This window comes from Hyla sarda, chromosome 1, assembly GCF_029499605.1.
Source record: "Hyla sarda isolate aHylSar1 chromosome 1, aHylSar1.hap1, whole genome shotgun sequence".
Classification (NCBI taxonomy): domain Eukaryota; kingdom Metazoa; phylum Chordata; class Amphibia; order Anura; family Hylidae; genus Hyla; species Hyla sarda.
In genome coordinates this window covers 569,571,680-569,590,595 of record NC_079189.1, presented here as the reverse complement: position 1 = coordinate 569,590,595, position 18,916 = coordinate 569,571,680, and the positions used below count along the sequence as shown (strand labels likewise).

Here is an 18,916-nt window from a genome sequence, read left to right as displayed (position 1 = left end):
GATTGATTGAGTGTGTGGACAGGTGTCTTTTATTCAGGTAACGAGTTCAAACAGGTAATGAGTGGAGAACAGGAGGGATTCTTAAAAGGGTACTCCGCTGCTCAGCGTTTGGAACAAACTGTTTTGAACGCTGGAGCTGGCGCTGGAAGCTCATGATGTCATAGCCCCGCCCCATCATAACGCCACGCCCCACCCTCAATACAAGTCTATGGGACGGAACTATGACATGACAAACTCCCAGCGCCGGCTCCAGCTTTCGGAACCGTTTGTTCTAAACGCTGAGCAGCTGAGTACCCCTTTAAAGAAAAAATAACAGATCTGTGAGAATTCTTACTGGTTGGTAGGTCATCAAATACTTATATCATGCATTAAAATCCAAATTAAGTTTTTAAAAAGAACACAATGTTATTTTTTGGATTTCTGTTTTAGATTCCGTCTTTCACGTTTTTTTCTCCCCCTCAGCCTTAAATAGGTAAAAAGAAAAACTTATTTTTTTTACACTGTGTGAACAACGTTTCTATAGGCAGCTATAGGCATTTAAAACCCATGGATCTAAGCCCGTCTTTCGGAAGGATTGGGGGTGGGTGGGGGTGGGTGGGTCAGTCTTGCATCTATTGGCATCATGTGACCACCCCCAACAACTGACCTTAAAAGCCAAATAGTGCTCTTCAGTCCCGTTGTATTACCTGGGTTAATGTATACCTGAGCTTATGTTGTCCCCTTTGAGTCGTGCTGAGGCGGGGATGTGGTCAGACTGGATTGACCAGATATACTTACTTGTCCTCTTGGTGTTGACGTAGTGATTTAAACTGATGGAATTCCTATTTGGTACTATATGTATATTGGTTTAGCTAACACAACTGACAGATTGCAAACACAACAAAGCCTGCTCTATAAGGTCTGTGAAAGAAACGCAAACTATGATTCACAAGCAGTCATGAAATTCCATTTACCTGCAACCACCTCTAGGGGAAGCTTACTGCATACAGATGTATACATGTCCCATTTAAGGAAATAATACAACTGTGAGCAGTGTACTCCCTCTGGTATTGGCTATAGGTAGCAGAATTTTATCCTCTAAGGCAAGGTTCACACTGCCATTGTAGACCTCCAGCTGTTGCAAAACTACAACTCCCAGTATGCCTGGACAGCCGTTGGCTGTCCAGGCATGCTGGAGGTTGTAGTATTGCAACAGCTGGATTTCCTCAGTTTGGAGACTACTGCTGTACTGCTACTGTACAGTTTAGTTATAATGTATCACTGTTATATTAATTTAATCACTAGAAAATGGTACACGTCCACATAACAGTGAGCTTAGTAGTTTACACCAAGCTTTCCTCTCATAGTAATAATACACTCAGAGGCCCCTTTATTAAGTTCACTTTGCTAGTACCGTTGTGGTCTTCTGCTGCTGTAGCCCATCTGCTTCAAGGTTGGATGTGTTGTACGGTCAGAGATGGTATTCTGCATACCTTGCCTGTAACCAGTGGTTATTTGAGTTACTGTTGTCTTGAACCAGTCTGCCCATTCTCCACACAACTGCCGTTCACTGGATAGCATTATAAATAGCGCTAAATTAGATGAAAATTTCAACACAATTTAATGTGCAAAATAAAAACTCCAATAGTGCGCAATTTAGCAAGTGCACGCCAGTTTATTAATTTCCCCTTCATTGCGTCAAACAAATCATACAATTGTTCAGCAGTTTCAAAGATCACTAAAGTTGGAGTCTGGCCACAACTTTTATTCCACAGTCCCATGTCATTCATGGCGGTAAGAAACATGGGCAAATTTTCGTGAACCAGGAGGAACTGGATGTGCAGTGCTGTGGCTCTGCAGTATTTGGCAATAGAAAAACAGAGCTAACATCTTCCAAAAACAGTGCCACACCTGTCCTCTGGTAGTGTGTGGCATTACAATTTGGCTCCATTCACTTCCGTGGAACTAAGCTGCAATACCACACACAACCTGAGGACAGGGGTGGAGCTGTTTCTTTGAAGAAATCAGCTCTGTGACAAATGTTACGTTCTGTCGGGACTAAAATATAACAAATCGTCTTCTGTTATAGAAAGAAGACGGATCTTAAAGCATCAAAGGTTTGTGAATGCCTACCCAGATCCAGTATTATAACTCTTCACCCTCAGTCACAGGCGTACTGCAGCCGCAAAATGCTCCTGGTTCTTTTGGGCCGGACAGACCAAGAGATGCCTACCCTGCTGCCACAGTTCCACGCATCCGCCCCTCTACAGGTAAGATATAAATGGAAAAAGAAAAAAAAAGTAATGCAATAAAAAAAAATATATATATATATATATTTATGTGCAAATCAAAAAATGTTGCAGTATCTTGTAATATCTTTTTTATTGGACTAACAGAATTTTGTAGAGACAAACTTTCAGGATTCCTCCCAAAATCCTGAAGGTTTGTCTCTACAAAATTCTGTTAGTCCAATAAAAAAGGTATTACAAGATACTGCAACATTTTTTGATTTGCATCTGCATCACTGGACTAAGACGGCTACTTAAATTTAATACACACACACACACACACACACACACACACATATATATATATATATATATATATATATATATATATATATTAGCTGAGTACCCGGCGTTGCCCAGTTTTTCCTTCCTAATCCTTGTTGGGGAGGAAAATAAACAAAGGAGGAAGCTTTTGACGTCATATCCCGTCCTCATATATTGTTGTCATATCCCAACCTTCTATCCCAACCTCCTATCCCGAACTCCTATCCCATCCTCCTATCCCGTCCACCTATCCTGTCCTCATATCCCGTCCTCCTATCTCGTCCTCCTATCCCGAACTCCTATCCCATCCTCCTATCCCGTCCACCTATTCCATCCTCCAATCCCGACCTCCTATCCCGACCTCGTATCCCGTCCTCCTATCCCGACCTCCTATCCTGACCTCCTATCCCGACCTTCTATCCCGTCCTCCTATCCCTATCTCCTATCCCGATCTCCTATCCTGACCTCTTATCCTGTCCTCATATCCCGACCTCCTATCTCGACCTCCTATCCCTTCCTCCTATCTCAACCTCCTATCTCGACCTCCTATCCCGACCTCCTATCCCGTTCTCCTATCTCGACCTTCTATCTCGAACTCCCATCCCCACCTCCTATCCCGACCCATAATATGTGTACCAGGTATTGAAATATGTCAAGCCGTACGGGAACATACATTTCCCAAGTGGAAAAATTAAAAAAATATGTAGGGGTAAGAACTCCATTTTTTTTTTTAACCTTTCTATAATTTTATTTTTTGAAAGATTTTTTATTTTTCGAAAAACAAAAGAAAAGTTATAAAAATTTGGTATCCTTGGAATTGTTCTGACCCGTAAAAAACTGTGTAGAGGAAGAGTGGGCAGTTGCCCATAGCAACCAGTCAGATGGCTTCTTTTATTTTTAAAGAGGCCTGAGGAAAATGAAAGAAGCAATCTGATTGGTTGCTATGGGCAACTGCACTGCTCTTCCTCTACACAGGTTTTCATAAATCTCTTCCATTGTTCAATGGGGATTCCGCAGCGGAATCCCATTGAACTCAATGGGCCTTTAAATATCAACAGAAATCTGGGTTTTGAGCACACAGAAATTTTCCAAATATGCAAAAATTCCGCAGGAAGCTTTGCAGAATGGAATTTGAGCAGAATCGCACAATTTCTAATGCGTGAACGTAGCCTTTGTAGGTGGGGAGGAGGATAACGTAAGCCAAAAAAAAAAAAAATCATGTAGTCAGGAAGGGGTTAAATTTCATAGTGTAGTTCCTAAATATTTCTTTGTGTTTTTTTCTTCTTCTTCAGGGTTTCAGTTTAGAGACGTCTCGCCTCCCCGTGGTAAACCAGTGTGGAACGATTCGCGCAAAACGGAGGCCTGGACAAATTCGTTACGGAGATATAAAACCAGCCTGAACCATAGACCTGTGGAGTCTGTGCTGAGTAGACGGGCCCCATTTGCAGGTATCTAGACCTTTGCATCATCTAGACCAGTGGTCTTCAACCTGCGGACCTCCAGATGTTGCAAAACTACAACTCCCAGCATGCCTCCAGATGTTGCAAAACTACAACTCCCAGCATGCTGGAGGCATGCTGGGAGTTGTAGTTTTGCAACATCTGGAGGTACACAGGTTGGAGACCACTGATCTAGACCTTTGTTTCCCAATCAGGGTGCCTTGCTGGGAGTTGTAGTTTTGCAACAGCTGGAAACACCCTGGTTGGGAACCACTGACCTAGACCGACAAACAGTGCCGTATTTGACAACCGTAGGCCTGTGCCTAGGGTGGCAATGTTGAATGGGGGATTGAATCCTGAAATGCCGAGACATCACTGAATGCACAGGGAGAATTGAAGTCCCTGCTCTGGAGATTGCAGGGGGTCCCCACTGGGATCAGATTGTTAACCCCCTGTAGGGGATACATTTTAAAGTGCTGGAGTACCCCTTTAGATGATATTCGGATTGCCTTTCTATATGGGGGGAGATTTATTAAACCTGTCCAGAAGTAAAGTTGCAGAGTTGCCCATAGCAACCAATCAGATCGTTTCTTTCATTTTTAAAAAGGCCTCTGAGAAATGAAAGAAGCGATCTGATTGGTTGCTATGGGCAACTGGTCAACTTTTCCACTGCTCAGGTTTTGATAAATCTCCCTCATGGGAATGATACATGTTTTAGGTAAACCTTTTGTTTGCTCTTCATTTTGTGGGCATTATCCATCCGGGAGAGGGTGGAGTGAGCAGTGGCCTTGTGGCGGGCCGGCCGGTTGTAAGGTGTCACAACCAGCCGCCTTGGCGGGAGCTGGAGGGGGATTTGGAGACATGCTTGAATGTTGGTAGAGGCCTGATCATAGTGGACGGGGGGAGCTAGGTTGGTAGCCAGCTACTTATGGAGGTCCCTAGCGAGAAGGGACAGAGTGGTCTCCGAAGGTGGCGCCCTTGGGTCAGGTGATGGACGACCAAGGGCACAGTAGGAGAGAGTGCATGGAAGAGTAGGTGCCTTCAGGTCCCCCTCCAGCCTGTTGCTATCTCAGGGGTTAGGCTCAGTTTCGATTTGCACTATGTAAATGTTATGCAAATGTTATGGGGGGTATGGTTACCCCGGATATTTTGTTAAGTTATTTATAAAGATATTTAAAGTATGATATATATATATATATATATATATATATATATTATATATATACATATATATATATACATATATATATATATATATATATATTTGTTACTTGTTTTTGCTACTAAAATCTGGTCTGCTGGCCTTTGCACCATAACACGAGTGCAAGGTCAAGCGTATCTCTACGGTCCCCTAGTCATGTTATCGCAAAAACCTCAACAATACTGACAAATAGCAGCAAGGCCCCGCCTTAGAGGAACAAAGAGTGTTGACATTTGATAGAATGCACTTAGGTGCTTCAAAAAGAAGGAGTACCCCAACTTATCCTCTATTCCCAGTATAGGGGATAAATGTCTGATGGTGGTTGGTCTAACCACAAGAACCTGTTGCCATTTTCTGTTCGGGGGTCAGTTACTCACCAGTCCTGGGAACGCTCTGACTCCTTCTTTTTGGGCGAGCAGGAATGACGGCCCACTCGGCCAATCACCATCTCAGCTGGCCGTCACTGGTGCTCGTCAGAGAAGGTGGGGGCTGGAGTGCTCAGTGGAGTACTGTAAACTGAGCGACGAGAGCCAGGGCCCTGTACAGGACATCGCGTGGGGTTGCCACGGAATCTACTCGGAAATGTATTGCAGTCTATCAAAATTTGCAGCACTACTCAAAAAAGACACAAATACCATAAGGTGCCAGTGTCCACAACCTGATCACGGTTCCAGTAAATATTCAAACAATGGCGCAGGACTCAATTCCAAAATAAGGCGCAGTTTTTCTCTTGTCACAGCAAAACAATGTTTCAGCTCCTCCATGCATTTGCTTGATAAAGGTTTCATGGAGAAGTTGAAACGTTGCTTTGCTGTGACATGAGAAAATGCCCCTTATTTTGGAATTGAGTGCCGCTCTATTGTTTAGATAGATAGCTCTGTAATTGGAGCTAAAGCTGATTTAAGGGAATGCTACATGTGAAGGTGGTGTGTTGAGCTGCTTTGCATATTTCTTTTCCCGGAAAGCCTGTAGAGTGCTAATGGCCTTATTGGAATCACAGGTAATGTTTTTCTATGGTGATGCATTAGTCCTGTATATCTTTTACTTAGTGGAATGTTGCTATTTTATTTTTTTAAATAAATTCGGGTATTTCCAGAGTATAATAGTATGGGAGAGGTCTTAAAGATAGTCATTGATTCACTCACGAGCAGGGGTAGGGTGGTAGACAGAATTTTTGTAGGGGAGGAACCTGCTAAAAATTTTATCATAAAAACTGACCCACAATTGTAAAACTGATAATTTTTTTTATCCTAAAAACAGTGAGGATACTAAAATTATACTTTTTTCAAATCATCAGCACGGACCATGAGCGCCGATTCTGGTGGCTATCGATATAAAAATGGGCATGTGGACACCCTAACTACATACAGCTCCATGAATGACCCTCACTTATACGATTACTATGCCAGGAAATTTGGCCTACAGGTGGACACACGGCCATCCTCTAGTGTAAGTATCCTGCTTCTGCGGAGGACTTCAGTAGAAGCGTCAATATTTATACTAGAATGTGTAGGTAAAATAGTTTGAAACTAACTTCCAGTTAAAGGGGTACTCCACCCCTAGACATTTTATCCACTATCTACCCAGCACTTGGTGTTCATTCCAAACACTGGGTGCGGGCGGCGGGGGCCATGACGTCACGGCCACACCCTCTCATAACATCACGCCCCTTCAATGCAAGTCTATCGTAGGGGGTGTGATGGCCATCACGCCCCCTCCCAAAGACTTGCATTGAGGAGGCGTGATGGCCATCACACCCCTACCATAGAATGGCATTGAAGGGGCATGGCGTGACATCATAAGAGGGTGTGGCCATGATGTCATGACCCCCGCCGCCCACACCCAGTGCTGGGGCAGTGGAGTACCCCTTTAAAGGGGTACTCCACTGGAAAACATTTTCTTTTAAATCAACTGGTGCCAGTAAATTAAACATATTTGTAAATTACTTCTATTAAAAATCCCAATCCTTCCAGTACTTTTTAGATGATGTATACTACAGAAGAAATTATTTTCTATTTGAATTTCCTCTCTGTCTGACAACATGCTCTCTGCTGACACCTCTGTCCATGTCCGGAACTGTCCAGAGCAAGAGAGGTTTGCTATGGGGATTAGCGCTTACTCTGGACGATTCCTAAAGTGGGCAGAGGTGTCAGCAGAGAGGAAATTCTGTAGTATATAGCAGCTGATTTTTCATAGAAGGAATTTGCAAATCTGTTTAACTTTCTGGCACCAGTTGATTTAAAAGAAAATGTTTTCCAGTGGAGTACCCCTTTAAGTTTGTTCATATGGGGAGTGTCTTTGGCTGCATGCTACTCCATACCAATGGAGAGACAGGGCCCTGTTCTGGATATTGAGGGGGGTCCCAGAAGTAGGACCCACCCCCCGCAATCGGACACTTATAAGTTTTAAAGTAGTGGAGTCCCCCTTTAAATGGGAGGAGTCTAAAACAAGTCTGTGTTGCATGAGGAGGCATTGTAATGTATAGCAAAATTCCTGTACTTTAGTAAATGTAGCTCAATGTTTATCACCTTGATAAAGAGGTTTTGGCAGTCTGAGCTTCAAAATACTATACACATAAGGAAATAGATTTATAAAAAAATATGTTCTATATATAATATCTATATATAACATGTTCTTCATGATTTAATTTCATAGAGGCTTGCACTGAGTACTCAATTCGCCAGATCCCGACCTGGTTCTATGGCAGTAAAGAAGGTTCTCTACAAGGTGGTAGTGAAGACTGGCAATAAGAAGCAGGGCGGTACTAATGCCAGGGTAAGCTAGAAGACATGGTGTTAGTGTCCTGGAGATCGGCATAGTAGTCGATTATTCAGCCTGTGCCCTCTCCTGGGGTGTGCGATCTGTGGGGTCATAGGGTGCACCTGCATCCTCCTGCTGCCGAAGCAAGTTCCACTGAAGGCCTAGAACCCAAGGATTGTGTCCATCATGGAAAATAAAATAAAAAAAAATAGAATTAAAATAGGATAAAAAATAGAATTTAATATCAGTTTATTTAGCCATTGAATAGCCCTGTTGTTAGATTAACTTCTGTGCACTGTATGTTGGTATTATTAGCGCACAGTATAACAGTATTTGTAGAGGCATTGTGCGGCACTGAATGGCAATGTATGGTGGTGGCATATGAAAATTGTAACTGACCATATGGCAGTATTATGTAGGCACCATATTGCTTTATTCTTATTATTCGTAGTAACAATCATCACCAACTGGTGGTTCACAAAATGGGCCCCTTAAGTGCTTAACGATGATGTCCAGCGGTAATAAACTTATCCCCAATCTGCAGGATGTGTTTGATCACGGTTTGATCACAGAGCAGAGCCAGGGCCGAGCCCTGGCTCAGCCCCGTTTCTTCTCTCTTAGAGTGCGTTTCGTACCCAGCACGTCAGCTGGTCAAAACACGCCCCATCCATTTATTTCTATGTGAGAGGTGGAGACACAGCGTTCACCTGTTTATAAAGATGAATGGAGGGGGCATGTTTGGATCAGCTGACCTGCTGTGTGCGAAACGTCACACACAGGAGCTGAGCCGGGGATGGGCCGGGACCCCATATGGGAGACTGCGGGGGGTCCCATCGATCAGACCCCCTGCGATTAGGCACTTATGCCTTATCTGCAGGATAAGTTTATTACCGCTGGACATCTTCTTTAAGTAGGACTCTTTAGTAACTGCAAATGTTTATTCTGTAGAACATATGACGCGTTTCCAGTCTGGACCTGGCTCTTCATCAGATGGTGCTACAGAATAAACACTTGCAGTTATTAATACTTCCGGAGTCCTAATTGGGAGAATGGATTAACTGGTCCATTTTGTAAACCACAAGTTGGTTGTTCCTGCAACGTACCACTCTGCGTCCTCAAAAATTGGTTGGACCAGTGGCTGCTCACCATATTGTCTTAAGGCTTTCATTGGCGTTTCCCCCACAGTGCAGCACTCTCCTGTAAGTGCAGTTCATTCTCACACGTTTCTGCCATCTCAGCTGTACAGTACCACACTAGGGTACATTATCCTTTAATTTAACAATTCTTATTATTAGAAACTGTATATGTATGCTGTATGACCATATACCCTATGCAGGGCTCCAATAGGAGGTACCACCTGATGCATTATCTATCATAAGACTTATATCTATAGAGCTAACATGGGCATATTTAGGTAGAAAATTAAGTGTTGGAAAACTATATTTGATTTTGTGTGGAAATGAACACAATATTGCAAAGCAATTTTCTCTGCCCCTCATGATAGGTTTGGGATACTAGATGTTTATTTTCTATGGACTTGAATCAGATTTATGAGGTAGTGTACTATGTAAAGAATATAAATGTTACTGCTATTTCTCAGGTTTATATACGAATGAAAGGAACCAAAGGGAAACTTAACAAGACCCAGCTGCATAAGAAATTGGGGGACAAAGATTCCGAATTTAAATTTGGTAAAGGGTCCACCCATGCGTTCAAGGTTTACGGCCCAGAAATTGGGGACATCAAGAACATCACGCTGGAAGTAAGTACATTACATGACAAATTCAGCTGCTTACTAATCAGGAAAGGTGAATTTGCTAGGGAGGTGACCACGCCATTGGATGAATGTCCAAAGATGTAGCTCACTCTATGGAGAATGAAGTTGGATCCATCTTCTGTCTCCATTGGACGGTTTCACTCATGAAGGGATTCTCCTCCCCACAACCCCAATGGAATAAACTAAAAATTAAGGAAAAGCAAGCATGAGGTTAAGACTTTCCTTTTAAGATGATAAAAGGCTTTCTGGAGCTCACGGCCTCATAATCTTTGATACAGTCATCCTTACATGTGGATGTGTTGGTTCTGCAGCTCAGCCCCATTCATTTGAGGATGTGTGGTGGCCTAGTACCAACTGCTACAAGTGTGGCTTTGGTCAGGAGAACTGACTCTGCTCTACATTCCTAAGGAGACCTGTAAGCCTAGGTATAGCTAATATCAGGCATACCTTCAATGGTGCCCATCTGTTCTTCTGGGGGGAACTTCATCTATATACACTTCTCCTAGTGTTTTGTCACAGTAAGCCACAGAAGTAAGTGGAGTGGAGCTCTACAGTCTCTTTGCCACAGTTTACCCCCCTCCCCTGTCAGAATCCTTATTCAGTTAAGATAGTAAAGGGGTACTCCTCCCCTAGACATCTTATCCCCTATACAAAGGAAAGGGGATAATATGTCTGATTGCAAGGGTCAATCCGCTGGGGACCCACGCAATCTCCTTGCTGCACCCGGCATTCGTTTAGAGTGTCGGGTGCAGCGCCGGAGGCTCGCGACATCACGGCCACGCCACCTAACGCAAGTCTATGGGAGTGGGTGTGACGCTCTAAAAGAACACAGGGTGCAGCAGGGAGATCACTGTGGAAAACACTTTTATACGAAATGGATGGAGATCACTGGATGTTCGGTCTTCAAAAAGTCGAAATACATCAACTGTGATTCAATTATGTAAATCGCTAAAATTGTGCAAATGCCTAAAAAGGGGTGAATACTTTTTAATATATATCTTGTCTATATCATTACTAATCAGATTATGAATTCCCATTAAGCTCTGTGTTTTTTCATAGCACGATGGACTGGAGCAGCAGCATGCCTGGTATCTGGATGAAGTCTTTGTTACCAACACCAACAGAGACAAGACATGGCATTTCCCCTGCCGGCGGTGGTTTTCTCTGTACCATGCAGATTGCCAGCTCAGCCGAACATTAACACCTGATAAAACCTCCGCTCATCAGCTAGACGGCAAACCGGGGGATCACACTGGTAGGCTCTTCTTTTTTAATGTACTAACATAAAGATTAGATATGCAGGTGAAATTAAAAAAATTTGAATATTGTGCAAAAATCCACTGTATTTAATTAATGCAACTTAAAAGGAAAGGGAGCATGAAGTGCTCCAAAATCTCCTGGTAGACGGATGCATTGACCCTGGGCTTAATAAAGCACAGTGGGCCAACACCAGCAGATGTCATGGCTCCCCAAATCATAGTATTTGGGGGGCTTTGGGGTTTTCATGAGCTGTAATTATGACAAATCACAGCCTGAACTATCTTGCTTTGCATGTAATGAATCTCTCTCATATATTAGTTTCACCTTTAAAGTTGCATTACTGAAATAAATGAACTTTGCGCGATATTCTAATTTTTCGAGCTTCACCAGTATGCCATTTTTTAAGGGGATCGCTGAAAATGTTCTATAATTCCCCAAATGGTGGTACAAGAGCGTGTACAAGTTTAGCTCCATGTTTGAACATCTGGAGACAGGCACTATGGGAGATATAGTTTTCTTATATAATACTATGTATTTCTCATTTTAACTCTAGATGCCCCACAGACACTGAACCATGAGGGGGTGCAGTCACTATAGGGGATCTGAATACTTATATCCTGAATACAGTTGTGGGTGGGATTATACTAAAATGATAACATAATTTTCAAGGTTAAAGACAATATGTAAAACCTTCTGAGTACCCAGCATTTCCCTGTCTTATTGCCATATTGGAACTTTTTGGGAAACTGGGAAAGCTAGGTGGTACACAGTACACAGCGTATGGCTTACATTACTTCCCCAGATTTCCCAGTCTCCTGAAGAGAATATCTTTTTGGTAAAACAGCCATGTTGGAGCTCTTCAGAGGATTGGGAAAGCTGGGTGGCATGCATACTGCATGCCACCCAGCTTTTCCAGTCTACCGAAGGCCTAGCAGTGATAGCAATGTTCATCCTTCCTGCACCCCTTACTGCAGCAGCACTGCCATGCCCTCTCCCTGCCCCTGCACTGAGGTTTTCTCTCCCCCCTCACTCTTTTTTCACCCACAATAAATCTTCTCTTAAATCCGCCTGCCCCATCCACTCTCCCTGACCCTGCACTAACTTTTCTCTGTACCTGCCTGCCGGACAGTTAAATCATACTTAACCTTCACATTGCTGAGATAGCAAGATGATAAAAAGTCCTGGGCAATCTCTGCAGCTTGTCGGTATCGGGACATAACACATGAGACTTTCAGTACATCTCCTCATCGTGTTACTCTAGGGATGCAGAGATTACAGTTAAGTTTTCTCTTAGGCTACGGCTGGAGATTTTTGACATATAAGAAACATGTTTCAAGTTTAATCGAAAAATCCCCAGCTGTTTGGAAGCTGTGCTGGAGCATACATACATACATTCATATATACCTACATACATACACACATTAGTTGATAAATATATATATACACATAGAGAAAAAGTGGCATTCCAATCAGGTGAAAAAAGTGTTGTCGTTATTCACTCTTCAGTGAGCTACGTTTCGGCAACCTCACACTGCCAAGCACAAAATGGTGTGAGAGTAGGGTATTTAAGGGTAGGACTAACCCACAAATTAGCATAATTGGTACAAGTAAACAAACAGTGTTATACATGAAACATGCGTGATCATGAAATAAATCAGCAGGGGAATAATGTCACAGACTAGTGAACAGCATTAGTTGACATAATGCATATTCGCGATACATGTGGTGAACAGTGATCTTGTGAACAAGTGAACTTTAAAATCATATTACAAAAGTGGGCGGGAGGACGCAGTCACTCACCCGGCTATTGGCCCCTGGATATGTGATGAGAGAGCGCTGAACGCCAGTATACTTCCTGTAAGCGTGGTTTCTGCCGGAAGTGATGTAGGTAAACAATGTCATGTATGAGATCATGTGGTAAGTATCGTAGAGACGCGAGGGGTTGGGCAACATTCCTGTGCTAAGTAATCCCCCCATCATGGCATGCAGACATCCCACCAACCTTCATGATAAAATTTTATCGTAGAGACCAAGGGTGTTGTTCCCGGTGCATGCTCATGCCGTCCTTCAGAGATGGTTCGAGCCATCTTGCTTGAGGGAATCCCATAGGCTCAAATGGGTCCAGTACCACAATCTCCTGGTAGGTATCTCATGCCCAATGCAGTTGCGGGGTACAGTGGAAACCATCGAACACTCGCGGTGCAAAACTAGGGTGAACCTGGCCGGCCACCAAAGTAGTCAGCCTGAAGTCCGGCGGTACTCACCTGTCATTGGAGAAGTATTGGATCCCGAGGTGGAGCCGAGGATCAGGATAAAGGACTGGGAACTTGCTAGCAATATGGTCATAGACACAGTCATGGCTGTAAAGGTTGACACCCCTGAAATTTTTCTAGAAAATGAAGTATTTCTCACAGAAAAGGATTGTAGTAACACATGTTTTGCTATACACATGTTTATTCCTTTTGTTAGTATTGGAACTAAACCAAAAAAGGGAGAGAAAAAAGCAAATTGGACATAATGTCACAGCAAACTCCAAAAATGGGCTGGACAAAATTATTGGCACCCTTAACTTAATATTTGGTTGCACACCCTTTGGAAAAACAACTGAAATCAGTCGCTTCCTATAACCATCAATAAGCTTCTTACGCCTCTCAGTGGAAATGTTGGACCACTCTTCCTTTTCAAACTGCTCCAGGTCTCTCTTATTGCAAGGGCCCTCCAGCCCTTTGTTGACATCCATTTCTGGGTGCTTTTTGACATATGTTTGGGGTCATTGTCCTGCTGGAAGACCCAAGATCTTGTACGCAAACCCAGCTTTCTGACACTGGGCTGTACAGTGCAACCCAATATTTGTTGGTAATCCTCAGATTTCATGATGCCTTGCACACATTCAAGGCACCCAGTGCCAGAGGCAGCAAAATAATTCCAAAACATCATTGAACCTCCACCATATTTCACTGTAGGTACTGTGTTCTTTTCTTTGTAGGCCTCATCCCGTTTTCGGTAAACGGTAGAATGATGAGCTTTACCAATAAGCTCTATCTTGGTCTCATCTATCCACAAGACGTTTTCCCAGAAGGATTTTGGCTTACTCAAGTTCATTTTGGCAAAATGTAGTCTTGCTCTTTTATGTCTCTGTGTCAGCACTGCAGTGGGGTCCTCCTGGGTCTCCTGCCTTAGCGTTTCATTTAATTTAAAAGTCAATGGATAGTTCGCACTGACACTGATGCTCCTTGAGCCTGCAAGACAGCTTGAATATCTTTGGAACTTGTTTGGGGCTGCTTATCCACCATCCAGACTATCCTGCGTTGACACCTTTCAACAAATGTTCTCTTCTGTCCATGCCCAGGGAGATTTGCTACAGTGCCATGGGTTGCAAACTTCTTGATAATGTTGCGCACTGTGGACAAAAGCAAATCTAGATCTCTGGAGATGGACTTGTAACCTTGAGATTGTTGATATTTTTCCACAATTTTGGTTCTCGAGTCCACAGACAGTTCTCTCCTCCTCTTTCTGTTGTCCATGCTTAGTGTGGCACACACAGACACACAATGCAAAGACTAAGTGAACGTCTCTCCTTTTTATCTGTTTTTAGGTGTCATTTTTATATTGCCCTCACCTGTTACTTGCCCCAGGTGAGTGTAAAGGAGCATCACATGCTTGAAACAATCTTATTTTAAGGGTGCCAATAATTTTGTCCAGCCCATTTTTGGAGTTTGGTGTGACATTATGTCCAATTAGCTTTTTTTCCTCCCTTTTTTGATTTACGGTAGTTCCAATACACACAAAGGGAAGAAAAATGTGTAAAGCAAAACATGTGTTACTGCAATCCTTTTCTGTGAGAAATACCTCATTTTCTAGAAAAAATTCAGAGGTGCCAACATTTACGACCATGACTGTACATAGAGCAATGTGACAAAGTAATGGAAAAAATAATTTAAAAAGTAATGAATTGCGTTTCTCAGTGGGGTGTATTTTGCCAGATCTGTCAGTTTGATTGGTGAGTGTGTTGTTCATTCCACTAGCCCACTTCTGCAATAAAAAAGAAAGAACAAATTGTAAATAAAAGTAATAATAATGAAGAAAAAATTATGATAACCAATCCTACACAACAGGATGGTACAGCATACTGGTCACTTCTTTTACAATTAACGTGCATTGCATATTTCATGGGTTACTGAGAAGTCTACATTCAATCCAGAGGGTTTAAGTGAATTGAGCTCATAGATCCACCAGAGCTCTTTCCTTTTGAGTCTGGCTACTCGGTTGCCACCCCATTTATTTGCGGGAACATGATCCAGTAAAGTGACTTTAAGCTCCTTCTCACTATGTTGATGTTCTGAAAAAGGTTTGGGAACAGGCAAGTCAAGCTTACCTTTACAAAACGTGTATCTATGTTGGGTGATCCTGATCTTGGCTTCCAAGGTGGTCTCACCAACATAGAGTAAACAACACGGGCATTGCAAAACATATCTAACAATAGGAGTGGGGCACATAAGGTATTGTTTGATGGCATTAACTTTGCCAGTCACTGGATGAGTAAATGAATTCCCTTTCAGCATATAGGCACAATTGACACACGTTCTACATGGGAAAGAACCTTTGTTGACACTAGAGATGTATCTTTGTGTGGGTTTGGTTATGGCAATGTCTGTTTCCACAATTTTATCATGAAGGTTGGTGGGATGTCTGCATGCCATGATGGGGGGGATTACTTAGCTCAGGAATGTTGCCCAAACCATAGCGTCTCTACGATACTTACCACATGATCTCATACATGACATTGTTTACCTACATCACTTCCTGCAGAAACTCTGCTTACCGGAAGTATACTGGCGTTCAGCGCTCTCTCATCGCATATCCGGGGCCAATAGCCGGGTGAGTGACTGCGTCCTCCCGCCCACTTTTGTAATATGATTTTAAAGTTCACTTGTTAACAAGATCACTGTTCACCACATGTATCGCGAATATGCATTATGTCAACCAATGCTGTTCACTAGTCTGTGACATTATTCCACTGCTGCTTTATTTCATGATCACGCATGTTTCATGTATAACACTGTTTACTTGTACCAATTATGCTAATTTGTGGGTTGGTCCAGCGTGACCTTTAATACCCTCTCACACCATTTTGTGCTTGGCAGTGGGAGGTTGCCAAAAGGTAGCTCACTGAGGAGTGAATAAAGACAACACTGTTTTCCCCTGACTGGAGTGCCACTACTTCTCTATTCGTATTTACCTTGGATCCCTGACCCGGATCAACAACCGGGGGCACCCGTGCATATTTCTATTAGGAGTGCTGCTTTCTTCAATTGTGTGTGTGTGTATATATATATATATATATATATATATATATATATATAAATAAAAATCCCACTGCTTCACTGGAACTTACGGGTGTGCTGCTGAAAATTCTTTGGATATATATATATATATATGTGTGAAGGCTAACGCAGTTAGCCTGTATTTGTGAGAGGGGGTGGGGTTTATCACTATAAGAACCCGCGGTGCCCCTACCACAGTACGCCGCGGGTTCTTCACGTGATGAGAAGTCAGCTGACACACCAGTCAGCTGACCGGAAGCTGTTTCTAGCGGTGCGGTACGGTACAGGTAAGTGGCCGGGGCTGGCCTGGGTGGCGGCGTTTCTCCGCAACCACCTCTCCGGAGGTAAGTTGGAGTCTGGGGGTGTACCCTCGGCCAGGCCCCGGAACTGGTTTCAGTAACAGGGGGACGCGCATCCCACGTGGCCCGTTCTCTTCCTCCGGCCGGTCTGGCACGGCAGTGCATAATGAGTCCCCACCGGCAGTGGGACCTGTGATGGGGGCATGCTGCTGTTGTCTGGGGATAGCTTCAGGAGTCCTTGCTCCCCCACGAACCCCCGTGGCAGTACGGAAGCGGCATTTCTACAGCCGGGTCGGTGCTGTCACCTCTGGGTTTTCTGCCAGGGTACTGGCCCCTGTTTGTATTATCGGGGAGCTTATAGGCTATCATCATACCCCCGGCACCTGTCATGGTTATGTAGTGTATATTGTGTGTGTCGGTTACCGGGTTCGTCCACAACAGTGTGAGGGGGGGGGGGGGGGAGTTTAGTCCCATGGCAGTACGTTCTCTGGCTGCTCAGCTCTGCATTTTACTACAAGGGGTTAATTATATGCCGGCACGTTCTCTGGCTGCTCAGCTCTGCACTTTACTATAAGGGGTTAATTATATGCCAACACGTTCTCTGGCTGCTCAGCTCTGCACTTTACTATAAGGGGTTAATTATATGCCGACACGTTCTCTGGCTGCTCAGCTCTGCACTTTACTATAAGGGGTTAATTATATGCCGACACGTTCTCTGGCTGCTCAGCTCTGCATTTTACTATAAGGGGTTAATTATATGCCAGCACACTCTCTGACTGCCCCGCTCTGCATATTACAGTAAGGGGTTAATTAGATGTCAGCATGCTCTCGTCTGCTCCACTCTGCACATTACAGTAGGGGTTAATTAGATGCCAGCTCACTCTGACTGCTCTGCACATTACAGTAAGGGGTTAATTAGATGCCAGCACTCTCTCGACTGCTCCGCTCTGCACATTACAGTAAGGGGTTAATTAGATGCCAGCACTCTCTCGACTGCTCCACTCTGCACATTACAGTAAGGGGTTAATTATATGCCAGCATGCTCTCTGACTGCTCCACTCTGCACATTACAGTAGGGGTTAATTATATGCCAGCACTCTCTCGACTGCTCAGCTCTGCACATTACAGTAAGGGGTTAATTATATGCCAGCACGCTCTCTGACTGCTCCGCTCGGTGCATTACAGTAAAGGGTTAATTATATGCCAGCACACTCTCTGACTGCTCCACTCTGCACATTACAGTTAGGGGTAATTAGATGCCAGCATGCTCTCAACTGCTCCGCTCGGTGCATTGCAGTAAGGGGTTAATTATGTCAGCACGCGCTCTCGACTGCTCCGCTTGGTGCATTACAGTAAGGGGTTAATTATATGTCAGCACGCTCTCTGACTGCTCAGCTCTGCCCATTACAATAAGGGGTTAATTATATGTCAGCACGCTCTCTGACTTCTCCGCTCTGCACATTACAGTAAGGGGTTAATTATATGTCAGCACGCTCTCTGACTGCTCTGCTCTGCACATTACAGTAAGGGGTTAATGATATGCCAGCACGCTCTCTGACTGCTCCGCTCTGCACATTACAGTAAGGGGTTAATGATATGCCAGCATGCTCTCTGACTGCTCCGCTCTGCACATTAGAGTAAGGGGTTAATTATATGCCAGCACGCTCTCTGACTGCTCCGCTCTGCACATTACAGTAAGGGGTTAATGATATGCCAGCACGCTCTCTGACTGCTCCGCTCTGCACATTACAGTAAGGGGTTAATGATATGCCAGCACGCTCTGACTGCTCCGCTCTGCACATTACAGTAAGGGGTTAATTATATGCCAGCAAGCTCTCTGACTGCTCCGCTCTGCACATTACAGTAAGGGGTTAATTATATGCCAGCATGCTCTCTGTCTGCTCCGCTCTGCACATTACAGTTAGGGGCAATTAGATGCCAGCATGCTCTCGACTGCTCCGCTCGGTGCATTACAGTAAGGGGTTATATATATATATACATAAAAAATAAAAATTATTATTCTATTCACTCATTCCTTCCACGCATACGGTCATATAGTTGTGCCGAGCACAAGATTCATTTTCTACGCATACGGTCATGTAGTTGTTGGTGTTCATGCTCTTATAATTTATTCCTCATACACGGTCATATAGTTGGTCTGTGCAGGCTCAAAAATAAATAAATAAATAATTTTTCTTTGTTCCTATATTTATTCTACGCATACGACCATATAGTTGTTGCACACGCACACTTAATTTGCTCTATGTATATGATTATATATGTATATATACATACACGCTTCAGGCACCTGTAGTATGGGTGCCG

General features: G+C 43.6%; 1 protein-coding gene across 4 annotated transcripts in view; it reads left to right on the top strand.

Annotated features, from left to right (window-relative positions):
- Positions 1-18,916, top strand: part of LOXHD1 (lipoxygenase homology PLAT domains 1) — a 239,834-nt gene that overhangs the window by 16,619 nt on the left and 204,299 nt on the right. Inside the window, exons 2-7 of one of the 4 annotated variants that reach the window (XM_056543231.1) lie at positions 2,069-2,249; positions 3,824-3,979; positions 6,469-6,620; positions 7,827-7,946; positions 9,532-9,693; positions 10,768-10,963. In XM_056543231.1, the coding sequence (XP_056399206.1) occupies positions 2,105-2,249; positions 3,824-3,979; positions 6,469-6,620; positions 7,827-7,946; positions 9,532-9,693; positions 10,768-10,963 (931 nt within the window). In that variant the 5' untranslated portion in view covers positions 2,069-2,104. Of the gene's footprint in view, positions 1-2,068; positions 2,250-3,586; positions 3,727-3,823; positions 3,980-4,631; positions 4,689-6,468; positions 6,621-7,826; positions 7,947-9,531; positions 9,694-10,767; positions 10,964-18,916 lie in introns of those variants that run through there. The other 3 variants (XM_056543249.1, XM_056543258.1, XM_056543242.1) reach the window with 3 other exon arrangements.